Source organism: Peromyscus californicus, unplaced genomic scaffold (genome assembly GCF_007827085.1).
Source record: "Peromyscus californicus insignis strain IS unplaced genomic scaffold, ASM782708v3 Scaffold_4__1_contigs__length_199733344, whole genome shotgun sequence".
Taxonomy (NCBI): Eukaryota; Metazoa; Chordata; class Mammalia; order Rodentia; family Cricetidae; genus Peromyscus; species Peromyscus californicus.
The window spans coordinates 183,749,584-183,770,501 of NW_026294562.1; the positions used below are offsets into that span (position 1 = coordinate 183,749,584).

The 20,918-nt window shown below is 54.1% G+C and overlaps 3 protein-coding genes across 6 annotated transcripts; all 3 read left to right on the forward strand.

The window, feature by feature from the left end:
- Positions 1–1,289: 1,289 nt before the first annotated feature.
- Garin5b (golgi associated RAB2 interactor family member 5B) lies at positions 1,290–16,636 on the forward strand. The gene is made up of 13 exons (XM_052760358.1): positions 1,290–1,387; positions 1,730–2,000; positions 7,528–7,635; positions 7,857–8,011; positions 8,109–8,367; positions 10,318–10,342; positions 10,537–10,601; positions 11,104–11,207; positions 11,292–11,344; positions 11,438–11,504; positions 11,709–13,060; positions 13,112–13,377; positions 16,398–16,636. The coding sequence occupies exons 1-13, from the start codon at positions 1,290–1,292 to the stop codon at positions 16,419–16,421; spliced, it is 2,847 nt and encodes a 948-aa protein (XP_052616318.1). The 3' UTR covers positions 16,422–16,636.
- Positions 1,750–6,094, forward strand: Il11 (interleukin 11). 2 transcript variants are annotated; one of them, XM_052762576.1, is made up of 5 exons: positions 1,750–1,847; positions 2,658–2,830; positions 2,947–3,033; positions 3,124–3,285; positions 4,965–6,094. In XM_052762576.1, the coding sequence occupies exons 2-5, from the start codon at positions 2,828–2,830 to the stop codon at positions 5,133–5,135; spliced, it is 423 nt and encodes a 140-aa protein (XP_052618536.1). In that variant the 5' UTR covers positions 1,750–1,847; positions 2,658–2,827; the 3' UTR covers positions 5,136–6,094. The 2 variants fall into 2 exon arrangements, with proteins under 2 accessions (XP_052618536.1, XP_052618537.1); XM_052762577.1 differs by lacking the exon at positions 1,750–1,847 and adding an exon at positions 2,149–2,259.
- A 13-nt stretch (positions 16,637–16,649) lies between the features above and the next one.
- Positions 16,650–18,210, forward strand: LOC128125305 (cytochrome c oxidase subunit 6B2). Of its 3 annotated transcripts, none has more exons than XM_052762580.1 (3): positions 16,650–17,273; positions 17,849–17,906; positions 18,047–18,210. In XM_052762580.1, the coding sequence occupies exons 1-3, from the start codon at positions 17,144–17,146 to the stop codon at positions 18,144–18,146; spliced, it is 288 nt and encodes a 95-aa protein (XP_052618540.1). In that variant the 5' UTR covers positions 16,650–17,143; the 3' UTR covers positions 18,147–18,210. The 3 variants fall into 3 exon arrangements, with proteins under 3 accessions (XP_052618540.1, XP_052618538.1, XP_052618539.1); XM_052762579.1 differs by having other exon boundaries at positions 16,776–17,273; positions 17,849–17,949; XM_052762578.1 differs by lacking the exon at positions 18,047–18,210 and having other exon boundaries at positions 16,703–17,273; positions 17,849–18,040.
- Positions 18,211–20,918: the final 2,708 nt, after the last annotated feature.

A 20,918-nucleotide genomic window follows, 5' to 3' on the forward strand; every position in this document is an offset into this window, starting at 1 on the left:
ATGCCTCCTTTTGGTCCTCCCCATCCTGTCTCCTCCGCATCTCATCTAACTTCTGTCTCTCAGGTGACCCCATCTTTGGTCACCCTGCTTTGCCATCTCCATAGGCTTGGTATATTCTTCTGCAGCCTGCTTCTTCTTCTCTCCAGGTCCATGTCCCTCTTCTCCTCAGGGTCTCTGGTTCTTTTTTAAAAAAAAATAGGGTCTCAAGTAGCCCAGGCTGGCTTCAGTCTCACTATGTAGCCAAGGATGACCTTGAACTCCGGAACCACCTGCCTCCACCTCCCAAGTGCAGACACTTGCAGGTGTATACTATCACACCCAGTGCTGGGGATAAAAACCAGGGCCTTTGTGCATGCTAGGCATCACTCCGCCAAATGAGCCACACCCCTCAGCTCCTCAGTTTCCCTATTTCTGCATGTCAGAGACTGGGCATCTATCTATCCTTCTGTCCCCATCTCGGGGCATCTGTGGTCCTCTGTTTCGGAGTCTCCACCTCTGTCCCGGTGTTCTCATCCTTCTTGGTCATTTAGATCCCCCCTCTCACCTCCGTCTCCCCAGGCCCCTCACTGGCCTCTCCGCCTGCCTCCCCATCTCTCCAGAAGTGGTAGTGCTGGTCCATCCAGACCCCCACCCACAGCCCAGGCTCCATGGAGCTCTTGAGCCTTGTGTGTGTGTCCCAGCCCATGGAGGTGGAGGGAGGGGACGCCAATGACCTCACCAGCCCCTCTCAGACCACCCCCCCCCCCTTCACTTTTCAACTTTTCCAACTTTTCCTTCCGTGCCCTCCTCCGAGCAAGGCGGTGTGAGCCCTGCTAGGCAGCCGGCTCGTCTGAATGGAAAAGGCAGGAGGGAGGGTGAGTCAGGATGTGTCAGGCCGCCCTCCCCTGCTGCCTGCCCCCCGCCCGCCCGCCCCGGCCCCCTATATAACCCCCCAGGCGTACACACTCCCTCACTGCCTGGCCCTTGCTGCTCACACTCACATACCTCCCCTCCCCAGGCCGAGGCCCAGCTGACCCCCTGGGATCCCCCGGCAGCGGACAGGGAAGGGTTAAAGGCCCCCCCGGCTCCCTGCCCCCTGCCCTGGGGAACCCCTGGCCTGTGGGGACATGAACTGTAAGTTGGTTCCAGTTCATGGGGTGAGGGGACAGGGTGGAGGGGAAGGAGGAAAGGATCGGGGGGGTGGGGAGGGTGGGAAGTATAGTAGGGAGAGAGGGCAGAAGAGAAGGAGTCACGGGGAGTCCGGCGGAGAGAGAAAGAAGAGTCAGAAAAGTAGGAGTCTGAGAGGAGAGATGGACAGAGAGACAGATAAAACGCGAGTGAAAGAAGCAAGGGACAGCCAGACACTGACAGAGCGGCAGATGCTGGGGGATGACCCTGAAGGGTCCGGGTATCCCAGGGAGTCAGCGGGAAGCGAGGGACAGAGACAACCACCAACTCCCAACAGCGAGGCTCAGGGAGGGAAACTGAGGCAGGGAGTCCCAGATGATGACAGCAAGCCCCAGAGGACGGGGACCAGGCAGGCGAGGCAGGCGAAAGAGGGGTGTGGACAGGGAGCTTAAAGAGCCAGACGGATGCGCACCGGCGAGGGGACGGACGGATGCACCAACAGACGGGCCGAGGAGGGGCTGCGAAGGACTGGCCACAGCCAGAGGGGACCAGGGGGCGGGCTGGGGGTGTGATACAGGAGCTTGGAGGCCCGGGGGGCTCTGATTGGCTGGTTGTCTCGGAGGTGGGCGGAGCAGCTGGGGGATGGGCAGCCGGCAAAGGAGCTGTCCCAAGCCCCTGAGCCCCACACGCTGCCAGCCGGGTCTCCCGCGGCGTGCGTCCCGGAGCGCCTCTCAGGCCAGGTGCGCCCAGGTCCTTCCCGACCCAGCGGTCCAGCTTTCCGCTGCCACCTTCGTGGGCATCCGGGAAGGGGTCCGGGGCGCCTCCCTGGAGAGGAATCGGTGTGTTCGGGTGTCAGCTCCAGTCTCTGGCTCCTTCCCCCCCCCCCCCCCCCCGTTCCCAGGCCGGCTCAGGCTCCCTGGGCAGGGGAGGGGGCAGGTTCTGGCCTGTGCCTCCCCCCTCATGCCCCGCCCCGGGGCCCAGATTCCGGCGTCCGGGGGCGGACGGGAGACGCCCGGCCCGTCTACCCGCCCCGGGCCGCGTCTGCTCCGACGGGCGGGGCAGCCAGAGCCAGGGAGGGAGAGGGAAGCCCGCCCGGGCTCGGGCTTTGCGACCTGCCCCGGGGCGCCCCACCCTGAGACTCAAGACCTCCAGGTCCTCCTCCCTCAGATCCAGGCGTTCAGGCTCCAGCCCTACTCCCTCAGACCCGGGAGTCCAAACCTCAGCTCTCCTCCCTCAGAACCTGGAGTCCAGGCTCCAGCCCTACTCCTTCAGACCTTAGAGTCCAGACCCCATACCTCCTCAGGGTTCTGGGCCCCAGCCTTTCTCCCTCATACCCAGAATCCAGGCTCCATTCCTCCTTCTACAGACTGTAAAGTCCAGACCTCGGTCTTACTCTTTCAAAACCCAAATTCTGGACCCCAGCCTACTTCCCTCAGACCCAGGCAGGTCCTGTACTCTGGCTCTTCCTCCTCAGAGGCAGGAATCTAGAGCCCAGCCCCACTCCCTCGGACCCAGAGTTTGGCCTGATTTCTCGAACCTTCTGTTTCCAGGTGTTTGTCACCTGGTCCTGGTGGTGCTGAGCCTCTGGCCAGATAGAGCCGTTGCCCCTGGGCCACCATCTGGCTCCCCACGAGTCTCTCCAGATCCTCGCGCAGATCTGGACAGCGCTGTCCTCCTGACCCGATCCCTCCTGGCAGACACTCGGCAACTAGCAGCGCAGATGGTAGGTGACTGAAGGGACAGGGCCGGGGCCGCATAGGATGACAGTCACTTCCTTCTCTTGGGCACCCGAAGACCAGGAGGGCTTGGGGTCCCCCTCAACAGCTTCTTTTTCACCAGAGAGACAAATTCCCAGCAGACGGAGACCACAATCTGGACTCCCTACCTACCTTGGCCATGAGCGCTGGGACGTTGGGATCTTTGCAGGTGAGAGCTGGCTGGTCGGGAGGACTGAAAGATTGGTGGCTGAGGGGTACGTGTGCTAACTGTCCCCTGATTTCCATCCCTGGTCCTCAGCTTCCAGGGGTGCTGACAAGGCTTCGAGTAGATTTGATGTCCTACCTCCGGCATGTACAGTGGCTGCGCCGGGCAGGTGGTCCTTCCCTAAAGACTCTGGAGCCAGAGCTGGGTGCCCTGCAAGCCAGGCTGGAGCGACTACTCCGTCGTCTACAGCTCTTGGTATGCTTTGACTCCAAGACCCTTTACCTCCGTTCTGAAACTTTTGACCCCCAAGAAACAGTGGTCTGAGATTTTGATTCTCAGGATCCCAGACAGACTTTGAACACCCAGTGCCCTCGCACCCCCAGATCTGATCCCTGCAAATGAGATATCCATGATCCTATAACCATGAGACCTTGAGGTCCCAAGACCCCAGAATTCTTCAGAGCACCTCTTAACTGACCTCCAAGGCTCCAAGCCATCAGTTCATGATCTTGTGTCCTCTAAACCCCAGCCCCTAACACTATGAGACACCCACCCACCCACCCACACTCACCCCACCAATACTGACAACCTGTCTGAAAGTCTAGACCCTGAATCCCAAGACTTGAGACCCAAGAAACCTACCCTGAGTCCTCCGGATCCAAATCTTCCCATGAGAATTAGAGGCCTAGGCCCTAAGATGCCTAAACACCCCAGATCCCAGCCCTGAGATCCTCATATCTCAAGGACCCAGCCCCGGCCCCTAAGATTCAAGATCCTGACTCATCTGGCCTTGAAACTCACTCTATAAAGCCAGACCTCAAGTACAGACCCTAGCTGAGCTTGGTGGAAGTTGCCTGTAGTCTCGGCCCTCAAGAGGTAGAGGTAGACGTCTGCTACAAGTTTCACGCCAGCCTGGTCTCCTTAGTGAATGCCAGGCTAGCAATGACTACATAGCAAATCTAGGTATGGTAGATCCTTGACTGTAGTCCCAGTATTTGGGAGGTGGTAACGGAAGGGTGAAGAGTTCAAGGTCATCCTCAGCTGTATAGTAAGGTTGGGGCCAGTCTGGGCTATATGAGATCTTGTCTCAAAAATAAGTAAATACTCCAGTCCCGTGTCTCATTTCCAATCTCATGAGGTTGAAAAATATCAAGACTCCAAATTTTACAACCTCAGGCCCAATACTCCAAAAGACTTCAAACTTTGGCCCCTGACTGCAAAGACCTTCAAATCTCAAATTCAAATCTCAAATTCTTGCTCCTAGCCCCAGGCTCTAGATGTGGTCCCTAGACTCCAAGCTCTAAAAGCCCTGACCACCCTTGAGAAGACCCGCCAAGCACCAGGATCACAAACGTCATTCTCTAGCCCCTAACTTGGCCTTGGCCTTTAGGACAGTAACCTTGGTGTGTGTGTGTGTGTGTGTGTGTGTGTGTGTGTGTGTGTGCAAGCCTGAAGGCCAGAAGTCAACAGTGGTCTTCTTCCTCGATTGATTATGTTCTGCTTTTCTTCCTTCCTTCCTTCCTTCCTTCCTTCCTTTCTTTCTTTCTTTCTTCCTTCCTTCCTTTCTTTTTCTTTTCAGTTTTTTGAGACAAGGTTTCTCTGTGTAGCTTTGGAGCCTGTCCTGGAACTCGCTCTATAGACCAGGCTGGCCTCCAAGTCACAGAGATCTGTCTGCTTCTGCCTCCCAAGTGCTAGGATTAAAAGCATGTACCACCACCACCCCCTAGCTATGAGCAAGGTTTCTTGTAGCCCAAATTGCCTTTCCTATGAAGCCTTGAACTCCTGATCCTTCTACCTCCACCTCTGGAGTGCTGGGATTACAGATGTGAACCACCGTGTCCAACCCAGCTTCAGTTTTCGGAAACCCAAGACCCTGAGGAGATCCTAGACGGAACCCCCTTGCCTTTTGCTAATTTTGTTTCCCTCTTTAACAGACGTCTCGCCTGGCTTTGCCCCAGGCAACCCCAGACCAACCCACAGTCCCCTTGGGCCCTCCTGCCTCCGCCTGGGGAAGCGTCCGGGCTGCTCATGCCATCTTAGGCGGGCTGCACCTGACCTTGGACTGGGCTGTGCGGGGTCTGCTGCTGTTAAAGACTCGGCTGTGACGCGGGACTGAAAGCCACCACCGACATCATCTTTCAAAGCCACATCTTATTTATTTATTTATTTTGGTACTGGGGGGCGGGGCGCATGATGATCAGGGGCATGCCACACCCCACACAACCCGACACCCAGCTAGATACACTTCCTCCAGGAGACCTGGGTGGGGGGTGGGGTCACCTGTGTGGCTTATTTATACTTATTTATTTAAGGAATTGGGGGTGGGTGGGGACAGGTGGATCTGAGACCTCGAAGAACAAGGAACTGAGATCCTGGATTCTCGGGTCCCTATGAAATCTATCCACAGTGTCTTCCTCGCTCCCTCCATTATTTATTAAACAATTACTTTTTATGTTAAGGGGTTTTATACCAAAATGTGAGAAGTTTTTGTGAGACAGAAAAGGGGATGATTTAAATACATATCTACTTAGAGGTGAATAGCAGAGGGATGCCTAAATGATCTGAGTCTGACCTGGTGCCTCGCACTTCAGAGCTCCTCAACAGACATTTAACAGACGGTTCCAGAACATCGCCTTAGAACTAAAGGCACCTGCGTGGTACAGAGCGGCAAAGCTCTCAAGGTTGTTCCTTCCGGCGACATTCTTGCTAGGTTCACTGGTGGGAGCTGGATGAACAAAAAGGGAGACATCCGTGTGATGGAATACTAACCGGCCGGTCTAAAGAATCCAGGCAAAGACTGCTCATGACGTTGAGCGGCCCTGCCACGTGACAGCGGCAGATGGCAGAGCCACTCTTTCTATACCCAAGTATGGATTTTTTTTTTTTTCAAAATGGAAACACCAAAACGTCGGCAATGACTGTCTCAGGGTTGAAAACGTAAGATGGGGCTGTGGGGTGACTTGTGTGTGTGTGTGTTTGTGCGCGCGTGTGCTTGTATTTTCCAGAGTTTTTACCATGACTGTATTTTGCATGACACATTTAAAGACAACAATAAACACTATTTTTAGAATGACAGAATATCAGTCTCTGTCTCACCCCACCGTACACACGCCACAAGAAAAAAAGGCCTCAGAAGGAAGCAAGAAACATGGTGACTGGAGCCCATGTTCTGGGCTATGCTCAGCCTGAATTTTGTTTTTGTTTTTTTAACTTTAACAATTATCTCAGCCAGGCAGTGGTGGCACAAGCCTTTAATCCCAGCACCCAGGAGGCAGAGGCAGGTGAATCTCTGTGAGTTTGAGGCCAGCCTGGTCTACAGAGCGAGATCCAGGACAGGCACCAAAGCTACACAGACAAACGCTGTCTCAAAAACAATTGTCCCAGATCCTCAAAACGTGACTTGTTTTTATAAAAGAGGTAAACTGAGGCTCAAATGAGAGGAGTTGATTTCTGTAGGGGTCTTTTTGTTTGTTTTGAATTTTGCCATGAGGCTCTGGCTGGCCTGGACCTCACAGAGATCTGCTTGCCTCTGCCTCCTGAGTGCTGGGACAGAAGATGTATGTCACCGTGCCCAGCTTATTGCTGTTGTGGTCACACAGGGAGTTGGCCTTCCGTCATTATGGCGCTGGGATTGAACTCAGGACCTTGTGCATGCTAGGCAATTTCTTTACCACTTAACTACATCCCCAAGCCCTGGATTTACTTTCATTATTCATCATGTATTTATTATCTATTTTATTTATTTATTTTGAGCCGGGATATTGTTATGTAGTCTAGGCTGGCCTCAAACTTACAGTCTGGGAATACAGTTTGTAGTCACCCTACTCAGCTATGATGGCCCTTTACAATCCAGTGTTCAGAGAAGGTCACACATACACACACACACACACACACACACACACACACACACACACACACACACCATTGAGAAACTGAGGCTTAGCATGGCATTAGATCTTGCTGAGCATCAGGAGGAGGGCCATTAGCAGAGCTTGGCTTGTGACTCAAGTCTTTGGGTTAATGGGCCCCGTATAGGTACTAACACAGACCCCTATGGTGGTGGGGTCTGTGTCACCACAAGTTTGGGTCCAGGAGAGGGGGTGTTCTGATGGAGCTCTGAGTCACCTATCCCAGCTCTCAAGACTCCAGGCCATATTCCAGAAGGATGAGGCCTCTGGACAGTTCCCAGGAAGCAGGCCCTTGGTGTCTAGTGAGGTCACAAAGCCCCTATCAAAGGCTCCTCCCACGGCCTAGAGTTGACTACCTCTCTGCAGGGCCATGGCCATACCAGAGTCTCTCAGCCCTGGGGACACTCCACTTTCTGTCACGGCTGAGCTCCTGACATCTTTGAAGCCCAAGGGTCCAAGGCTGGTGGGCTGGGGTGGGGGTCAGGGCTCCACCTGGGTCCTGGACCCCTGAATCTGTTCACCCCCACCCGCTGTTCTGACAACCACTATGAAACGACTGTTTAAAATTCGGCGTACTCAGGCTCCCCAGGAACCCCAGAAGTGGGTCCCCATCCTTGGGGACCTACAGAAGACCCTCCAGAAGGGCGAGTACCTGCCCCTCCGCCCGCTGCCCATGTTCGAGAGTAACTTTGTCCAGGTCCCCAGCTCCCTGTGCCCCGGGGAAATGGGAGAGGAGGGCTGAGACACAGGAAGAGAGGGACTCCCCCTGCCCTCCAGGACTGAGTGGGTTGAATGGGATTTGGAATTTGAACTTCTGTAGGTAGGAAGTGGGTTTGAAAAGGAGGCGCTCAGGTGAGGGGATGCTGGAGGCATGTTGGAGAAAGGACTGATCCCAGCCCTGCTCCCTGGCTGCCCCAGGTGACCAATCACGGGGCTCCTGCGTTAGTGCACCACAAAACCAACAAGCTGACTATGGGTGTAGCGGCGTCCTTGCCCGGTCTAGTGCTGCCCGACATTCTGTTGCTTGCTCGACCCCCCGAGGACAGGGATTGCTCCAATCTCAACCTGACCAGGTACGTTCCTCCTCGTTTCTCAAGCTCTGACCCCAGCTCGCTCCGCTTCATCTTACCTGGGGCATTAGCTACCTGGGAGGTCTCCCACCTCCCGCAGGATGATCCCTCTAGACCTTGCCCACCTCTATGTCCACGATCTGCCCACCTGGCGCCTGAAGCTGCGGCTAATCACCGGCCGCTACTACTACCTGGAATTGGATGCCCCTGACCATGAGCTGGGCTTCTTGTTTGATCGCTGGCTTCGCCTCATCAACCTGCTTCATGAGCCTACCATATCTTGGGCACCCAGGACCATGAGCATGCCCACCCTGCACACGACCCAAGATGGAGTGCCAGCCTCCACCTGGCGCCTTCAGGTGGGGATTCAATAAGGCAGGCTTCGAGACTACTGTCCTGATTCCACAGAGAACGGAGGACCCACAGCCCAAAGCCTAGGGGGCCCAGGAAAAAGAGCTGGGTTCCTAGAATGCTGGGTCTGAAAGGAGGGTCTGACCTCATGAGACCAAGGAAGGAAAGCTAGGGATGAAGTTGCTGGCTGGGTAGGTAACAGACAGAAGCCACGGGGCAGGAGAAATAGCTCAGTTGATAAAGAGATTGCCTTGGGAGTATGAGGACCTGAGTTCAACGCCCTCAGAACCCACATAAAAAGGCTGGGTGTAGCAGTACATGCTTGTCATCCCAGTGCTGCAGAGGCAAAGACAGATGGATCCCTGGCCTTGCTTGACCTACTTGGTAGATTCCAGCCAGTGAGAATGACACATGAGGATGTCCTCGGGCCTCCACATGCACACACCTGCACGCACGCGCGCGCGCGCGCACACACACACACACACACACACACACACACACGCACACACACACACACACACACACCAAAAGAAGTGTCCAAGCGCCCAGGCACAGTGACACATACCTGTACTCTCCACAGTTGGGAGATGAAGGTAGGAGGCTCATTACAAATTTGAAGCTATAGCCAGGCAGGGATGGTGCACGCCTTTAAGCCCAGCACTCGGGAGGCAGATCCAGGTGGATCTCTGTGAGTTCAAGGGCAGCCTGGGCTACAGAGTGAGTTCCAGGACAGCCAAGGCTGCACAGAGAAACCCTGTCTCGAAAAACCAAGACCAAAACAAAGCAACCACAACAAAGCACATCTGAGGTTTACACCCTCAGCTCACTAGCCTGTTCCTACTCTTTTTTTGTGTATGTGTGTGAGCATGAGTGCACACTTGGGTGTTGGCTCTTGCCTACCATGTGGAGGATCCTGGGGATCAAACTCAGGTCATGAGGCTCAGCAGCAAGTGTCTTTACTTGGTGTGTCTCTTGGCCTGCCCTTGCCTCTACTTTCCATTTTCGGGAGTGATTTATTTCTTCATTCTTCTTCCTTTTGGTTTTTTGAGACAGGGTTTCTCTGTGTAGCCCTGGCTGTCCTGGATCTCGCTCTGTAGACCAGGCTGGCCTCAAACTCACAGAGATCCGCCTGCCTCTGCCTCTGGAGTGCTGGGATTAAAGGCGTGCGCCACCACCACCCCTGTAATGTAAAAGAATTTCCAATTCTTTAAAAATAATAAAAAAAAAAAGGTTTGGTGGCTCATGCTTGTGATTCCTAAGACTTGGGAGGCCAAAGCCGGGGGTGGGGGAGGATTGCGATGAATTTGAGACCAGCCTGGGCTATATAGAGAGTTTCAGGCCATCATAGGCTACAAAGTGAGACCCTGGATCAACACGAAAGTAGAAACAAGAGGAGGAGCTGGAGAGGTAGTTTGAGTCCACAAAGGGCTTACCTTGCAAGTTCGAGAACGTAAATTGTGTCCCGCCTCCAGAATTCACCTACAAATGCTACACGAGCCCGTGAGAGGAGGGCTCAGTGGGTAAGAGCGCTTGCCTCCAAGTCTGTCCACCTGAGTTGGACCCCCTGTCCCACACGGCGGAAGGAGAGAGCCAGCGCCTAAAAGCTGTCCCTTGACCTCCAGGGAGGTGCCATGGCAAGGGCACCTCCCCAAAATAAAAAGTGCGTGCAATACCAATCTTAAGGGCCTGGACAGGTGGTTCAGTGGTTAAGAGGCAGAGGACTTTTGGGTGCTGAAGACCCACAAAGCGTGGGTTGCAGCCACTTCTAACTCCAGCTTAAGGTGAGGCAGTGGAGGGCGAGCCCACATTAACATGACGTGGTACACATACATACATGTGGGCACTCATACATACACATAAAAAGAACCAATAAGCAAATCTGAAACTAAAAGAGAATGAAAATAAGAAGGGGGGGGGACCAGTAAAAGACCTCTGCAAACTGTCCCCTCTGTCCACAGGACCAGTCTGGAAGCAGACTTACAGGTGAGCCATCCCTGTGAAAGGCTGGGCCGTCTTCCTCTGCATGTCAGGGACCCTCCCTCAAAGCACGGTTGGAGCTCAAACACCTTGGAAGGTTCTTGTGCACCCCCTGGCTGAGCTCACCTTGTCCTTAGAGTCTGCTCCGTGTCGGTGCCCCCTGAGGTCCTTGACCCTCCTCTCTCTGCCTCTCTCCATAGCTGAAGTTGCTGAGCGCACCTTTCCTTGCAAAATGTTCTCTTCTCAAAAACAAAGGAAGAACAAGGTGAGGCAGCCAGGGCTTCTCTCTCTCTCTCTCTTTCTCTCTCTCTCTCTCTCTCTCTCTCTCTCTCTCTGTCTCTCTGTGTGTGTGTGTGTGTGTGTGTGTGTGTTATTCAAATGGGTCTCTGCTGAACCGCCTTAGTTCCTGTTTCCTCACACCTCATGTACCTTTCTCTGCCCTGCCGTCACTTCCTGGGATTAAAGGTGTGTGCCACCACTGCTTGGCTCTGTTTCCAGTGTGGCCTTGAACTCATGGAGATCCAGATGGATCTCTGCCTCCTGAATGATAGGATTAAGGGTGTGTGTTATCACTACCTGACCTCTATGTCTAATCTAGAGGCTGGCTCTGTCCTCTGATCCTCTGGCAAGCTTTATTGGAGTACACAATATATCACCATGTGTGTGTGTGTGTGTGTGTGTGTGTGTGTGTGTGTGTGTGTGTGTGCATGACTGTGCGGCCCAGGGGCTGCCCCTCCTCTGATTGTCTCCTCTCTGCCCATGGACAGATGGCCAAGCACCGGTTCAGGTCTCAGGCTGTGGGTGACTCTCTGCCTCTCCTCTGGTCACAACTACAACCTCCTAAGGATCAGATGAAAGTCACAGAAAAGAAGTAGGCAATGAGCATTGTTTTGGCTGGTTGTGTTTAGGACCCTGGCTCAGATATCACTAATGTTCTACCACGTTATTTCTGTAGGGCCTACCCAGGTGCCTGCCCTGCTGGATCCAAAACTCTAATCCATGTTTCTGGTATGACCAATAGCCATGCTCTGTCCCCTGCATGAACCTGCTTGTGAATTTGACTCCTTTCCCAGAGGACTTAGACTTCTTTCTGCCCTACAGAGAAGGCCAGCATCACCATCCGGACCATCTTCAGCATCATCTCCGGCACGATGAACCAGGACCACTCCACTTCAAAGGCCAGCTATTCACTAGGGGCTAGACTCCAGGGTCCAAGGGAGGAGGGCTGGGTCCTGGACTCCAGGGTCCAAGGGAAGAGGGTTGGAATGTGGACTCCTGGTTGGAAGAAGGAAGGCTGGAAAACGAGATTCCCACGCTTTGTGTCTCCCCTGCTCCTGAACACCCCCCACCCCATCCATCTACAGACCTACGGATCTGATTCTGAGGGAACCATAGGCCGGGGCCGTCTGATTGAGACTCCTACACAGCGTGTCTCTCACAACGCCTGTGATTTAGCCTTCGGGGACTCCCGTGGTCACATGGACACCTTCCTGTGGACTCAAGACCTCGACAAGCTTATAGACACTGAGTCCACCTCTCTGTCTTCTCCCTTGCGCATGTCTTCTTACCCTCCTGCCTTCTACATCTTCCCACCGGGCTCTTCCTTAACCAAGTCCAGTGACAAAGCCAAGCCCAAGCCCATCGGCTCAATGAAATATATGTCCTCCCCTATCACATCAGGGAAAACACCGTTCATTTGGGACAAGTCTAATAAGGTACCAGCCGAGCCGGCTTCAGCTCAGAAGGCCCCGGCTGCACCACGGTCAACCCGGAAGTCTTCAGCCAAATCTAGTCCCTTCTATAAGACCCCACCTTCTGGTTCCCAGAAGACCTCATCCGTCCCTGGGCCCCCCCGGAAGGCCCCGGTTCTAGTTACCCAACCCCAGAAAACTTTAACCCCAGTTTTGAAGCGTCCACAAGCACCTGCGGGTTCCCAGAAGGCTGTGCCCCCAAAGAAGGACACTCTAGTCCTAAATACTCAGTCTCAGGCTCCAACGGCCCGGTCTCAGAAAGCTCCCGACTCAGAGGCAAAGGCCCCTGTGGATCCTAGCATGGTACAGGCAGGAGATATGCTTGAGAGAAAGTCTGAAGGGAAACAGGCACCTGGGGTGTTGGGGGGAGAGCAGAAGAAGAAAGCGGTAGAGATGAAGACCACGTCCCCGCAGCTGCCCAGGACCACCACCAAGAAGCAATCCAAGGAGGTCTTGATTAGCAAAACCCAGGAGATCACTCTGGAGGCCTTGAAGGGCAGGGGCAAGTCAGAGGAGAGGGTCCAAAAGACGGAGAAGACAACTGTGAACTTGCCCGATCTGAAGTCCTTGGAGATAGAGAGTCAGAAGAAATGGGTCTTGACCAAGGAGGTAGCTGTTGAGGGCCCCTGCCTAGAGGACAGCAGGCCTTTCTCTGTGGAGGGGCTCGCCCTTGCCAAGATGATGATCATGGCCAACTCCAAACAGCAGCACCTGAAGCCAACTACCGTCTCTCTGCCCTCCTGGTTCTCTATGACTTCCAGGGCGTCTGCCATGTCTGTGTTGGCCAATTTGCCCTTTAACACCAGCCAGATGACCTTGCCAGAGAGGACACAGGTAGTGGTCAGGGAACAATCCAGCTCCTATACTAAGATGAGAGAGAACAAACCGCGCCAGATGGAGAAGAATCCACCCAAGGGCTCGCTGAAGATATCCAAGGAACCCACGGCTGAGCTGCCAAAGACTGTTAACATTAGCTCAAAGGTGCACGTCGCTTTTCAGCCTCCCGTCGCCGTGCCCATCTCAGGTTTGAAGGACACGTCCCAGCCACCCACAACCCTCACAGCTCCCATCTCCAGGACAGAGTCCTCAGTCAGGGTGCCCCCAAAGCCCGGAGTGAAACATCAAGGACTCAGGCAGGTCAAGCAGGCGAAAACCCAGCAGCAGCCTCTGGCTGTCGCAGGGCCAGCCTCAGAAGTTCTCCTTCCCATCACCCTGGAAATGGAGGATAAGAGGAAAACGGCCACGAAAGATGAGATGCCAGTGAAGAAAGCCGGCGCCCATCACGCTCAGGTATTTGGGATTCGCAGTGGCATCCACTGTCAACGCTAATATACATATGCGCGCGCGCACACACACGAGAGAGAGAGAGAGAGAGAGAGAGAGAGAGAGAGAGAGAGAGAGAGAGAGAGACAGAGAGAGAGAGAGACAGAGAGACAGAGAGAGACAGAGACAGAGACAGAGACACAGAGAGAGAGAGACAGGAGGAGGGAGGAGAGAGAGGTGGGAAAGGGGGGAGCAGGTTCTCGGGATTGAAATCAGACCATGTGTATGCTAAGTGAGCCAACCCATGACAAATGTCACTAGACATAGAGTAGATATGAAGTGTTGACTGTGTGGCGGGCATTGCTCTAAGCAATGGAGACACAACACCCAACAATAAGGGTGGCCGAAGTAGATTGTGCCACTTGGCACCTAGTGGTAGAGATAAGGCATGTTGCTAAAAATTTGCAATGCAGGGGACAGACCCCACCACAGCACAGCGGCCTAAGGTGGCCTCAGCCTCACAGCTGGAGTCATTTGTGTAAAGTCATGAAAGGTGGTTGGAGATGTAGCTCAGATGGCAGGGAACTTATGTAGCATGCACAGAGTCTTGAGCTTGAACTGCCCGACACTGAACACAACATGAAGGCAGATGGTGTGGGAGTCCAAGACCAGCCTTGGCTATACATAGTGAGTTGGAGACTAGTCTGGGCTACATGAGACCTAGTCTCAAAACAAAACAAAAAAGAGACCTGTGGGGGAAGATGGAAGCCCCTAGAGCATCCAGGGGGAGGGGACTTCCTGTAGAGCAGTGGTTCTCAACCTTCCTAATAGTGGGACCCTTTAACACAGTTCCTCACGTTGTGGTGACCTCCACCCATCAAATTATTTCATAACTGTAATTTTGCTATTGTTATGAATCGTAATGTAAATATCTGATATCACAACCCACATGTTGAGAACCATCGGTGGAAGGAACCAAGTCCCTGAGGCAGAAGCTTGCATGCTCACTGTACCTTTACCAAGTGTGCCCTACGCAGAGTCCTAACTCTGGAATGTTGTCAGGGGAGCCATTGGGTGTTGGGGATGTGGGGAGTGCGAGAGGGAGCCAATCACACAGAAGCTGCAGACAAGTTTAAGGATGGTGGCTTTGACTCTGAGCAAGCTGGAGGGTTGAGGCCAGAATAGTTGGAACTGATTTATGTGGAAAGGGCTCTCTGCTGGGCTCCAGAATGTAGAGGGGATGAAGGTGGGAACCGGGGAGTATGTGTATGTTGGAGGCCACCCAGGAGATGATGGTAGCTTGGACAAGAGGGTGTTGAGAAGCCTTGGAGTCCACAGACACTTTGAAGGGTAAGGTAACAGGGCTGCCTCATCAATCAGGCATATGACGCATAAGGAGCTATGTATTGGTTACTTTTCTCCATATTGTGACAAAATACCAGAGAAAAGAAGAGCTGGTTCCTTCTGGGGCACAGTGTGAGGGTACGATGCCATCACGGTGGGGGAAGTTCCTTCTTTGTGTGTGTATGTGTGGGGGTGATGGTATGAGAGTGCTGGCCTTTTGCATGCACGAATGGAAGACAGAAGTCAGCTTTGGGTGTCTTCCTCTGTGAAGACTTTCCCTTTTATTTTTTGAAACAGTCTCTTGCTACATTTAGAGCTTGTCATTTTGGTCTAGAATGGCTGGCCAGTGAACTCTGGACATCCACCTTTGCCCACCCATGTGTGCTGGGGTTACAGGAATGTGCCACCATCCCTTGGTTTTCCATGGGTTCTAGGGTCCCAAAGCCATGTCCTCATGTTTTCATGACAGACAATTTACCCACTGAGCCATCTCCTCAGTCCCATTTTCTCATTTTTATTCAGTCTGGCACCCCACCTATATTGAGAGTGAGTCTTCCCACCTCCATTAGCTCCTTACAGATGTGCCCAGAAGTTTGTCTCCTGGGTGGTTCTCGATCACATCAAGTTGACAATATTAACCATCCCCGATGTTGAGGGTGGCAGGGATGTTTAGCGCTTCGGAGACTTGCAGAATGCAAAAGCCCCAGGCAGCAGTGGGGGGCAAGACAGCAAATGGAGGGCTCAGGGAGGAGATTCTGAGATAGCTTGGGAAGATACCTGACAGGTGACGGGATGTGGGAGCCCAGCATTCAGGGGAAGTGGTTCGGGGGAACTGTGAGATGGGAGGAGATATCAGGAGAGGCAAAGGGAGTGGGGGGATGTAAGGTGCTTGGTAGAGTGCATGCCCCTGGGTTTGATCCTGGCACCAGATAAAACTGGGTGTGGCGGTACACGCTTTTGGTCCTAGCAGTCGGGAGGCAGAGGCATAGGATCAGGAGTTCAGGTCACCTTTGGCTATGTATCAACATCAAGGCCAGCCTGGACTACAAAGTGACCCTGGCTCAAACTGAGAAAGTAAGAGCCCTTGCGGTGGTGGTCCAGTGGGAAAAGTACTTGTCACCAAGCCTGGTGGCCTGCGTCATCCAGGGGACCCATATGGTGGAAGGTGAGAACAAACTTCCCCAAGTTGTCCTCTGGTGTACATAAGCATCCATGACATGTGACCCCTCTCCCCTTTAATCCCAGCACTCAGAAAGTAGCAGCAGGTGGATCGCTGTAAGTTTGAGACCATCCTGATCTACATAACCAGCACCAAGCCAGCCAATTTCCAGGCCACAGTGAGACCTTGTCTCAAGAAAAAGAAAACAGTAAATAAAAATTATCATATACCAAGGGAAAGAAACAGACCCCAAAGCCAACCAAATAAGATTATATTTCTATGAAATGTCCAGATATCCACGGAGCAGAAAGAAGACAGTGGTTTAAAAGAGCTTAGAGATGTAGGAATGGGAACGACTTCTAATGTGTTGGGAGGGGGGATGAAGGGTAATCAAAACAAATTGGAACTAGGAAGGAGTGATAAATATAGTGACCACGTTTTAAGGTGTAAATAACAGCTGTGATTTTTTTTTTTCTGTGCTCTTGGATACCTGTCTCTCTGCCAGTCCCCTAAAACGTTCTCTGCCTTTCTCTCCCGCAGTAAGCAGCGACCCAAGGATTTACGATAACATAATACAGGAGACTTGATCTATCAACAAGTTGTCCAGAAGCCCAGTGGGGCCAGGTACCCCTGAGACCCGGAAGATCTGGACCTGGAAGAATATGGGTCTCAGGAACCAGGAATCATCCTCCCTTTCCTCCTTCCCTCGCAGGCCCACAGGGTGCTGTGCACCCGGACTGTAAGATGCGGACTACTGAGAACACCGTGTGTGGTGTGGTGGGGAATCCTCCCTCTCCCGTAGAGACCAGAGCTAGATATACGTTTATATATTGGGGAGGGTCGGGCGGGGCAGACGTCAGGGAGAAGCTCAGCTTTGCAGGGATTAAAAGTCTTAGTCTGAGACTCAAAAGCCCAGACTTGGTGCCTGTTAATGTGCGTGCGCTCCGAGCGCACGGGTCCCCCGCAAGGGGCGTCCCGCAAGGAAGAGGGGGAGGGGCGTCCGATGACCCCACCCCCACATTACAGAGGGATCCTATTGGCTGGGACTCCCTGGGGGCCAGCCAATCCGCCCTGAGGGTCGTATTCTTCCTGCGCCTTGGGGACCAGCCCTCACTCTTCCAGCTAAGCGCAGCGGTGGACCACCCCCGCAGCCCTGCTGTCCAGCTTCGTTCGTCCTCATCAGTCTGGTGAGGGCAAGGTGGGCTGGGTTTAGAGCGGGTCAGGAGCTGGGGAAGGTCGGAGTGAGGGGCGCCCCTTAGGCCCCACGGAGCCCCGCACCCCTTCCTGCAGATGCCGACCTTTCCGTGGATGTTGGATGTTGAAGCCCAGATGCCCCCTCCGGGCGAATGGAAAACGCCCCCCTTCGACCCGCGCTTCCCTAACCAGAACCAGACGCGTAACTGCTACCAGAATTTTCTGGGTGAGACCGTTTGGGCCAGGTTAGAGGGGAGGCCCCCCACCTGGAGACCCTCGGAGACCGTTGGAACGGGAGGCGAGGTCGTGGCCCGCAGGGGCGGGGCCTGCACCGAAGTGGGTGGGGCTGAGCCGTGGTGGGGGCGGGGCCTGGAGTGGAGGAGGCTGCCTGTCTGGAGGCAATGTTTGCCGGCTTGGAGTGAAATGGACTGAGCCAGGAGGGATGGAGCCTTGTCAGTAAAGGGCAAGGCTAGGAGTGAGGGGACTAAGTCATGAGAAAAGGAGCGGGGCCTGAGTTGAAGGGAGGCCCCTGATCTGGAGCTAGCTGGAACTGAGTCCTGGAGGGCCAAGATGAAGCAGACAACCAGAAGGAACCGGAGGACCTCGCCAGGTGGTAGAGCTCAGTCAAGATGGGAGTTTGTCGGGGGCAGTCTGTAGTGGAAAGGAGGAGCCCTGTTGGTTGGCACTGAGTCCTGGAAGGGAGGGCGACCGTAATAGGGTGGAGCCAATGTCTAGAAGGGCGTGGTGTGGCATGTTCGTGACTGGGCGTGGCTTGCACCCCCACCCCGAGGCCCTCTGCAGACTACCACCGGTGCGTGAAGAACATGAGCCACCGCGGGAAGAACACACAGCCCTGCGAGTACTATTACCGCGTGTTCCATTCCCTGTGTCCCATCAGCTGGGTGAGAGCCGGCCTGAGGGCGCAGCAGGGCTGTTGGAGAGGTGTGGTGGGCTCAGACACAGGCTGAGCAGATGCTGGGGTCCCCTCTGCCGCTCCAGGTGCAGCGCTGGACCGAGCAAATCAAGCAGGGCACTTTCCCGGGCAAAATCTGACTGTGCACTTGAGCGCTGCTCCCCTGGAGGCATCAGCCCCCAGTGACCTCCGTCCTCTGACCAAGCCCCACTCTGTCTCTACGCCACAAATAAAGTTATGGTGCTGCTAATGTTTGTTTTCTTTCTTTTTGGTTTTGTGTTTTTGAGACAGAGTCTCTCTCGCTAACCCTGGAACTCACTGATGAGCTAGACGAGCTGGGATCCTCTTGTCTCCGACTCCCCAGCACTGGGATTACAGCCTCGGCTTCTGCACCAGGCTTTTTATGTGCATGCTGGGGATCCAGACTCAGGCCGTCATGCATGCTTGGCAAGTGCTTCCCGGCTGAGCCCCCTAACACTGCTTCTTTTGGTCATGAGGGCAAGGAGAGGGATTGCTGCCCCAGAGTTAAGGCAGTCACGGCTCCCAGGCAGGCAGAGAGAAACAAGCTTAGGGGTTCTTGAGTCCTGCCGTGATCATGACGTCAAGGGCTCAGCATTTAAGGTAGCCCATGCCTTTAGTCCAGCGCTCCAGAGGCAGAAGCACGTTGACATCTGTGAATTTGAAGCTAGCCTGGTTCTACATAGTGAGTTCAAAGCCAACCAAGACTACAATGAAACCCTGACCAAAAAACAAACCAATAAACAAAAAATCACAACCAAGACTCTTCCACCGACAGGGTCCCAGGGTATCTTGTCTGTCAGTCATCACACCTCCCTGTTACCTTTCTTCAAATGCCCACATCTCAGCCTCCTCCCCTCCTGCCAGGGCCGTCTTGGCTATCATATCCACCCATCCAGCCCCTGGTCCTGAGGAATCTTCGTTCCATGACCCAGTGCTGACCCACTAGTCCCCGACCACCCTGCTCTGACACTTACCTGTCATGACCTATCTCCACAGGTCCCATTCCCCTCCAAACACACCCTGTCCCCACCACAAGAGCCCTCTTGTCCCAACAGAGACTTCTCCATCCTTCAGCAGCCCCACAGCCTGGCACAGCAGCATCCTCTGATTTAAAAAAAGCTGTGTATGACTAAGATATTCACGTATGTACATACACCCGTTGAGTGACTGGTGCCCATGGAGGCCAGAAGCCGGCCTTGGGTCTCCTGGAACTTAGAGCAGCAAATGTTCTTAACCACTGAGCCATCCCTCCAGTACCTACCCCCTTTGATTTCTAATGCAGGTCTACCCTGTGCTCATCTGGGGCCATCTGTCCCTTTCTCCATAGGTGACACTTGTGATTCTCCTACTGACCCCTTCAGCACACTCCACACTTCCGTCTTAATCTTTCTTCGCTCTTTCCCATCTTTTCCAGTCAGCAGCCAATCACTCTGGTTCCAGAAACTCCTTGGCATATCTTCCAAACATAAGGAATTCCATCCTCCTCTTTATGTAGCCCTGGCTGATCTTGAACCCACAGAGATCCATCTACCCATGTCTGCCTCCTGTGCATCACCACCCTGCCCGGCTAACTCCATAGCCCCCTTTTTAAAATGTATGAGTAGGTGGGTGGGTGCTGGTGAGAGGTGGCCATCAGATGTCCGAGAGCTGTAGTCACTGGATGGAGAATGTAAGCAGCCCGACGCCAGGTCCTCTCGAAGAACGGCAAGCACTAAGCCACTAAGCCGCCTCTCTATCCTATGTCACCCTGTTTGCTTGTTTATTGTTTTGAGATAGGTCTCATGTAGCCAGGATAGCCTTGAACTCTCAATCCTCCTGCCCCTATTTCCCACGTGTTGGGACTACAGCCACCAAGCCCAGCACCGGTAACCCTTAACAGAGCCAGAGGCCTCTAGGTTGGCTGTGCTGGCCCCTGCTGCTACCCACAGCTACCAGCCTCCTGGCTGGACCTGAAATCATTTTCAAACTCTGTCTTCGAAGGCCTCACGTGACTACATTTAACTCCTAGGTTCAAAGTAACTTTGATTACATATGTCAGCTTCCTGAATGACCAACCTCAGTTTCCCCAGCTGCCTCAGAGTCCCGTTATCAGAAGCAGAATGGGGTGGGGGGGGTGGCTGAGCTCGAAGGACTGGCTGGTCCCACCCTTGGATGACCTGTCTACCACCTGCCCCATAGGCTGCTCACCAAGGACACACCCCAGATGGCCTAGCATGACTACGTCTAGACCTTGGCCTCAGACTGTCTCACCACCACCTGAGAGGGAGGGCATGGTGGAAGCACAGGGCGAGGACAGGGCTACAGGAAGACACTGGCCACCCACCATCCCCGCAGGCCATACTGCTGACAGGACAGCCGCTGACCAGAGACACTGTCATGGGGAGAGGTCAAATGCTGCCGGAGGGCTAATGACGTCACCTAGTTAAGTGGCTGGAGCACAGGCCCATTGGCTGTGCAGCCACCTTGGTCCTGCCCGGAGACCTGGGTCTGGAGTCACTGTTTCCTCCCAATGTCCAGCCTTCCTCTACCTCTTCTCCTTTTCAGGTCCCTAATCCTCCCTGCCATTGTCACTTGACTACTTCCTGTCTCTTTCCAACACTTGGAAAGGCCAGACTGGCTTCAAACTCTCCTCCAGCCTCTTCCCGCAGGCTCCCGAGGATCGGGATTACAGGTGTGCCGCCATCCTAGGCCTCACACTCCTGGGCAGCTTTGCCCAGGCTTGAGCTATGTGAGAAGCCAGACCATACCTTGCCTCTAGCCTGTGAACCATCCCACCACAAACTCAACCTCTCTCTCTGGGCCCCCCAGCTAGTGTTCCCCACCTACACCCCTGGGGCAATTTCCCAAGATCCCAGGGCCCACTCAGCTCTTCGCAGCCTCCCCTGGCCGTTTTCCTCTTTCCTCCAGCTCTGTGGTTCCTTCCTGGGCAGAGGTGAG

Coding starts and splice junctions, on each gene's coding strand:
- Garin5b (XM_052760358.1), top strand. CDS start 1,290: ATGGACAGAGAGACAGATAAAACGCGAGTGAAAGAAGCAAGGGACAGC. Junction 8,368..10,317: donor CCTCCACCTGGCGCCTTCAG/GTGGGGATTCAA, acceptor CTCTGTCCACAG/GACCAGTCTGGAAGCAGACT. Junction 11,208..11,291: donor ATGAAAGTCACAGAAAAGAA/GTAGGCAATGAG, acceptor TTATTTCTGTAG/GGCCTACCCAGGTGCCTGCC.
- Il11 (XM_052762576.1), top strand. Junction 3,034..3,123: donor GGACGTTGGGATCTTTGCAG/GTGAGAGCTGGC, acceptor CCTGGTCCTCAG/CTTCCAGGGGTGCTGACAAG. Junction 3,286..4,964: donor TCCGTCGTCTACAGCTCTTG/GTATGCTTTGAC, acceptor CCTCTTTAACAG/ACGTCTCGCCTGGCTTTGCC.
- LOC128125305 (XM_052762578.1), top strand. CDS start 17,144: ATGCCGACCTTTCCGTGGATGTTGGATGTTGAAGCCCAGATGCCCCCT. Junction 17,274..17,848: donor CTGCTACCAGAATTTTCTGG/GTGAGACCGTTT, acceptor GGCCCTCTGCAG/ACTACCACCGGTGCGTGAAG.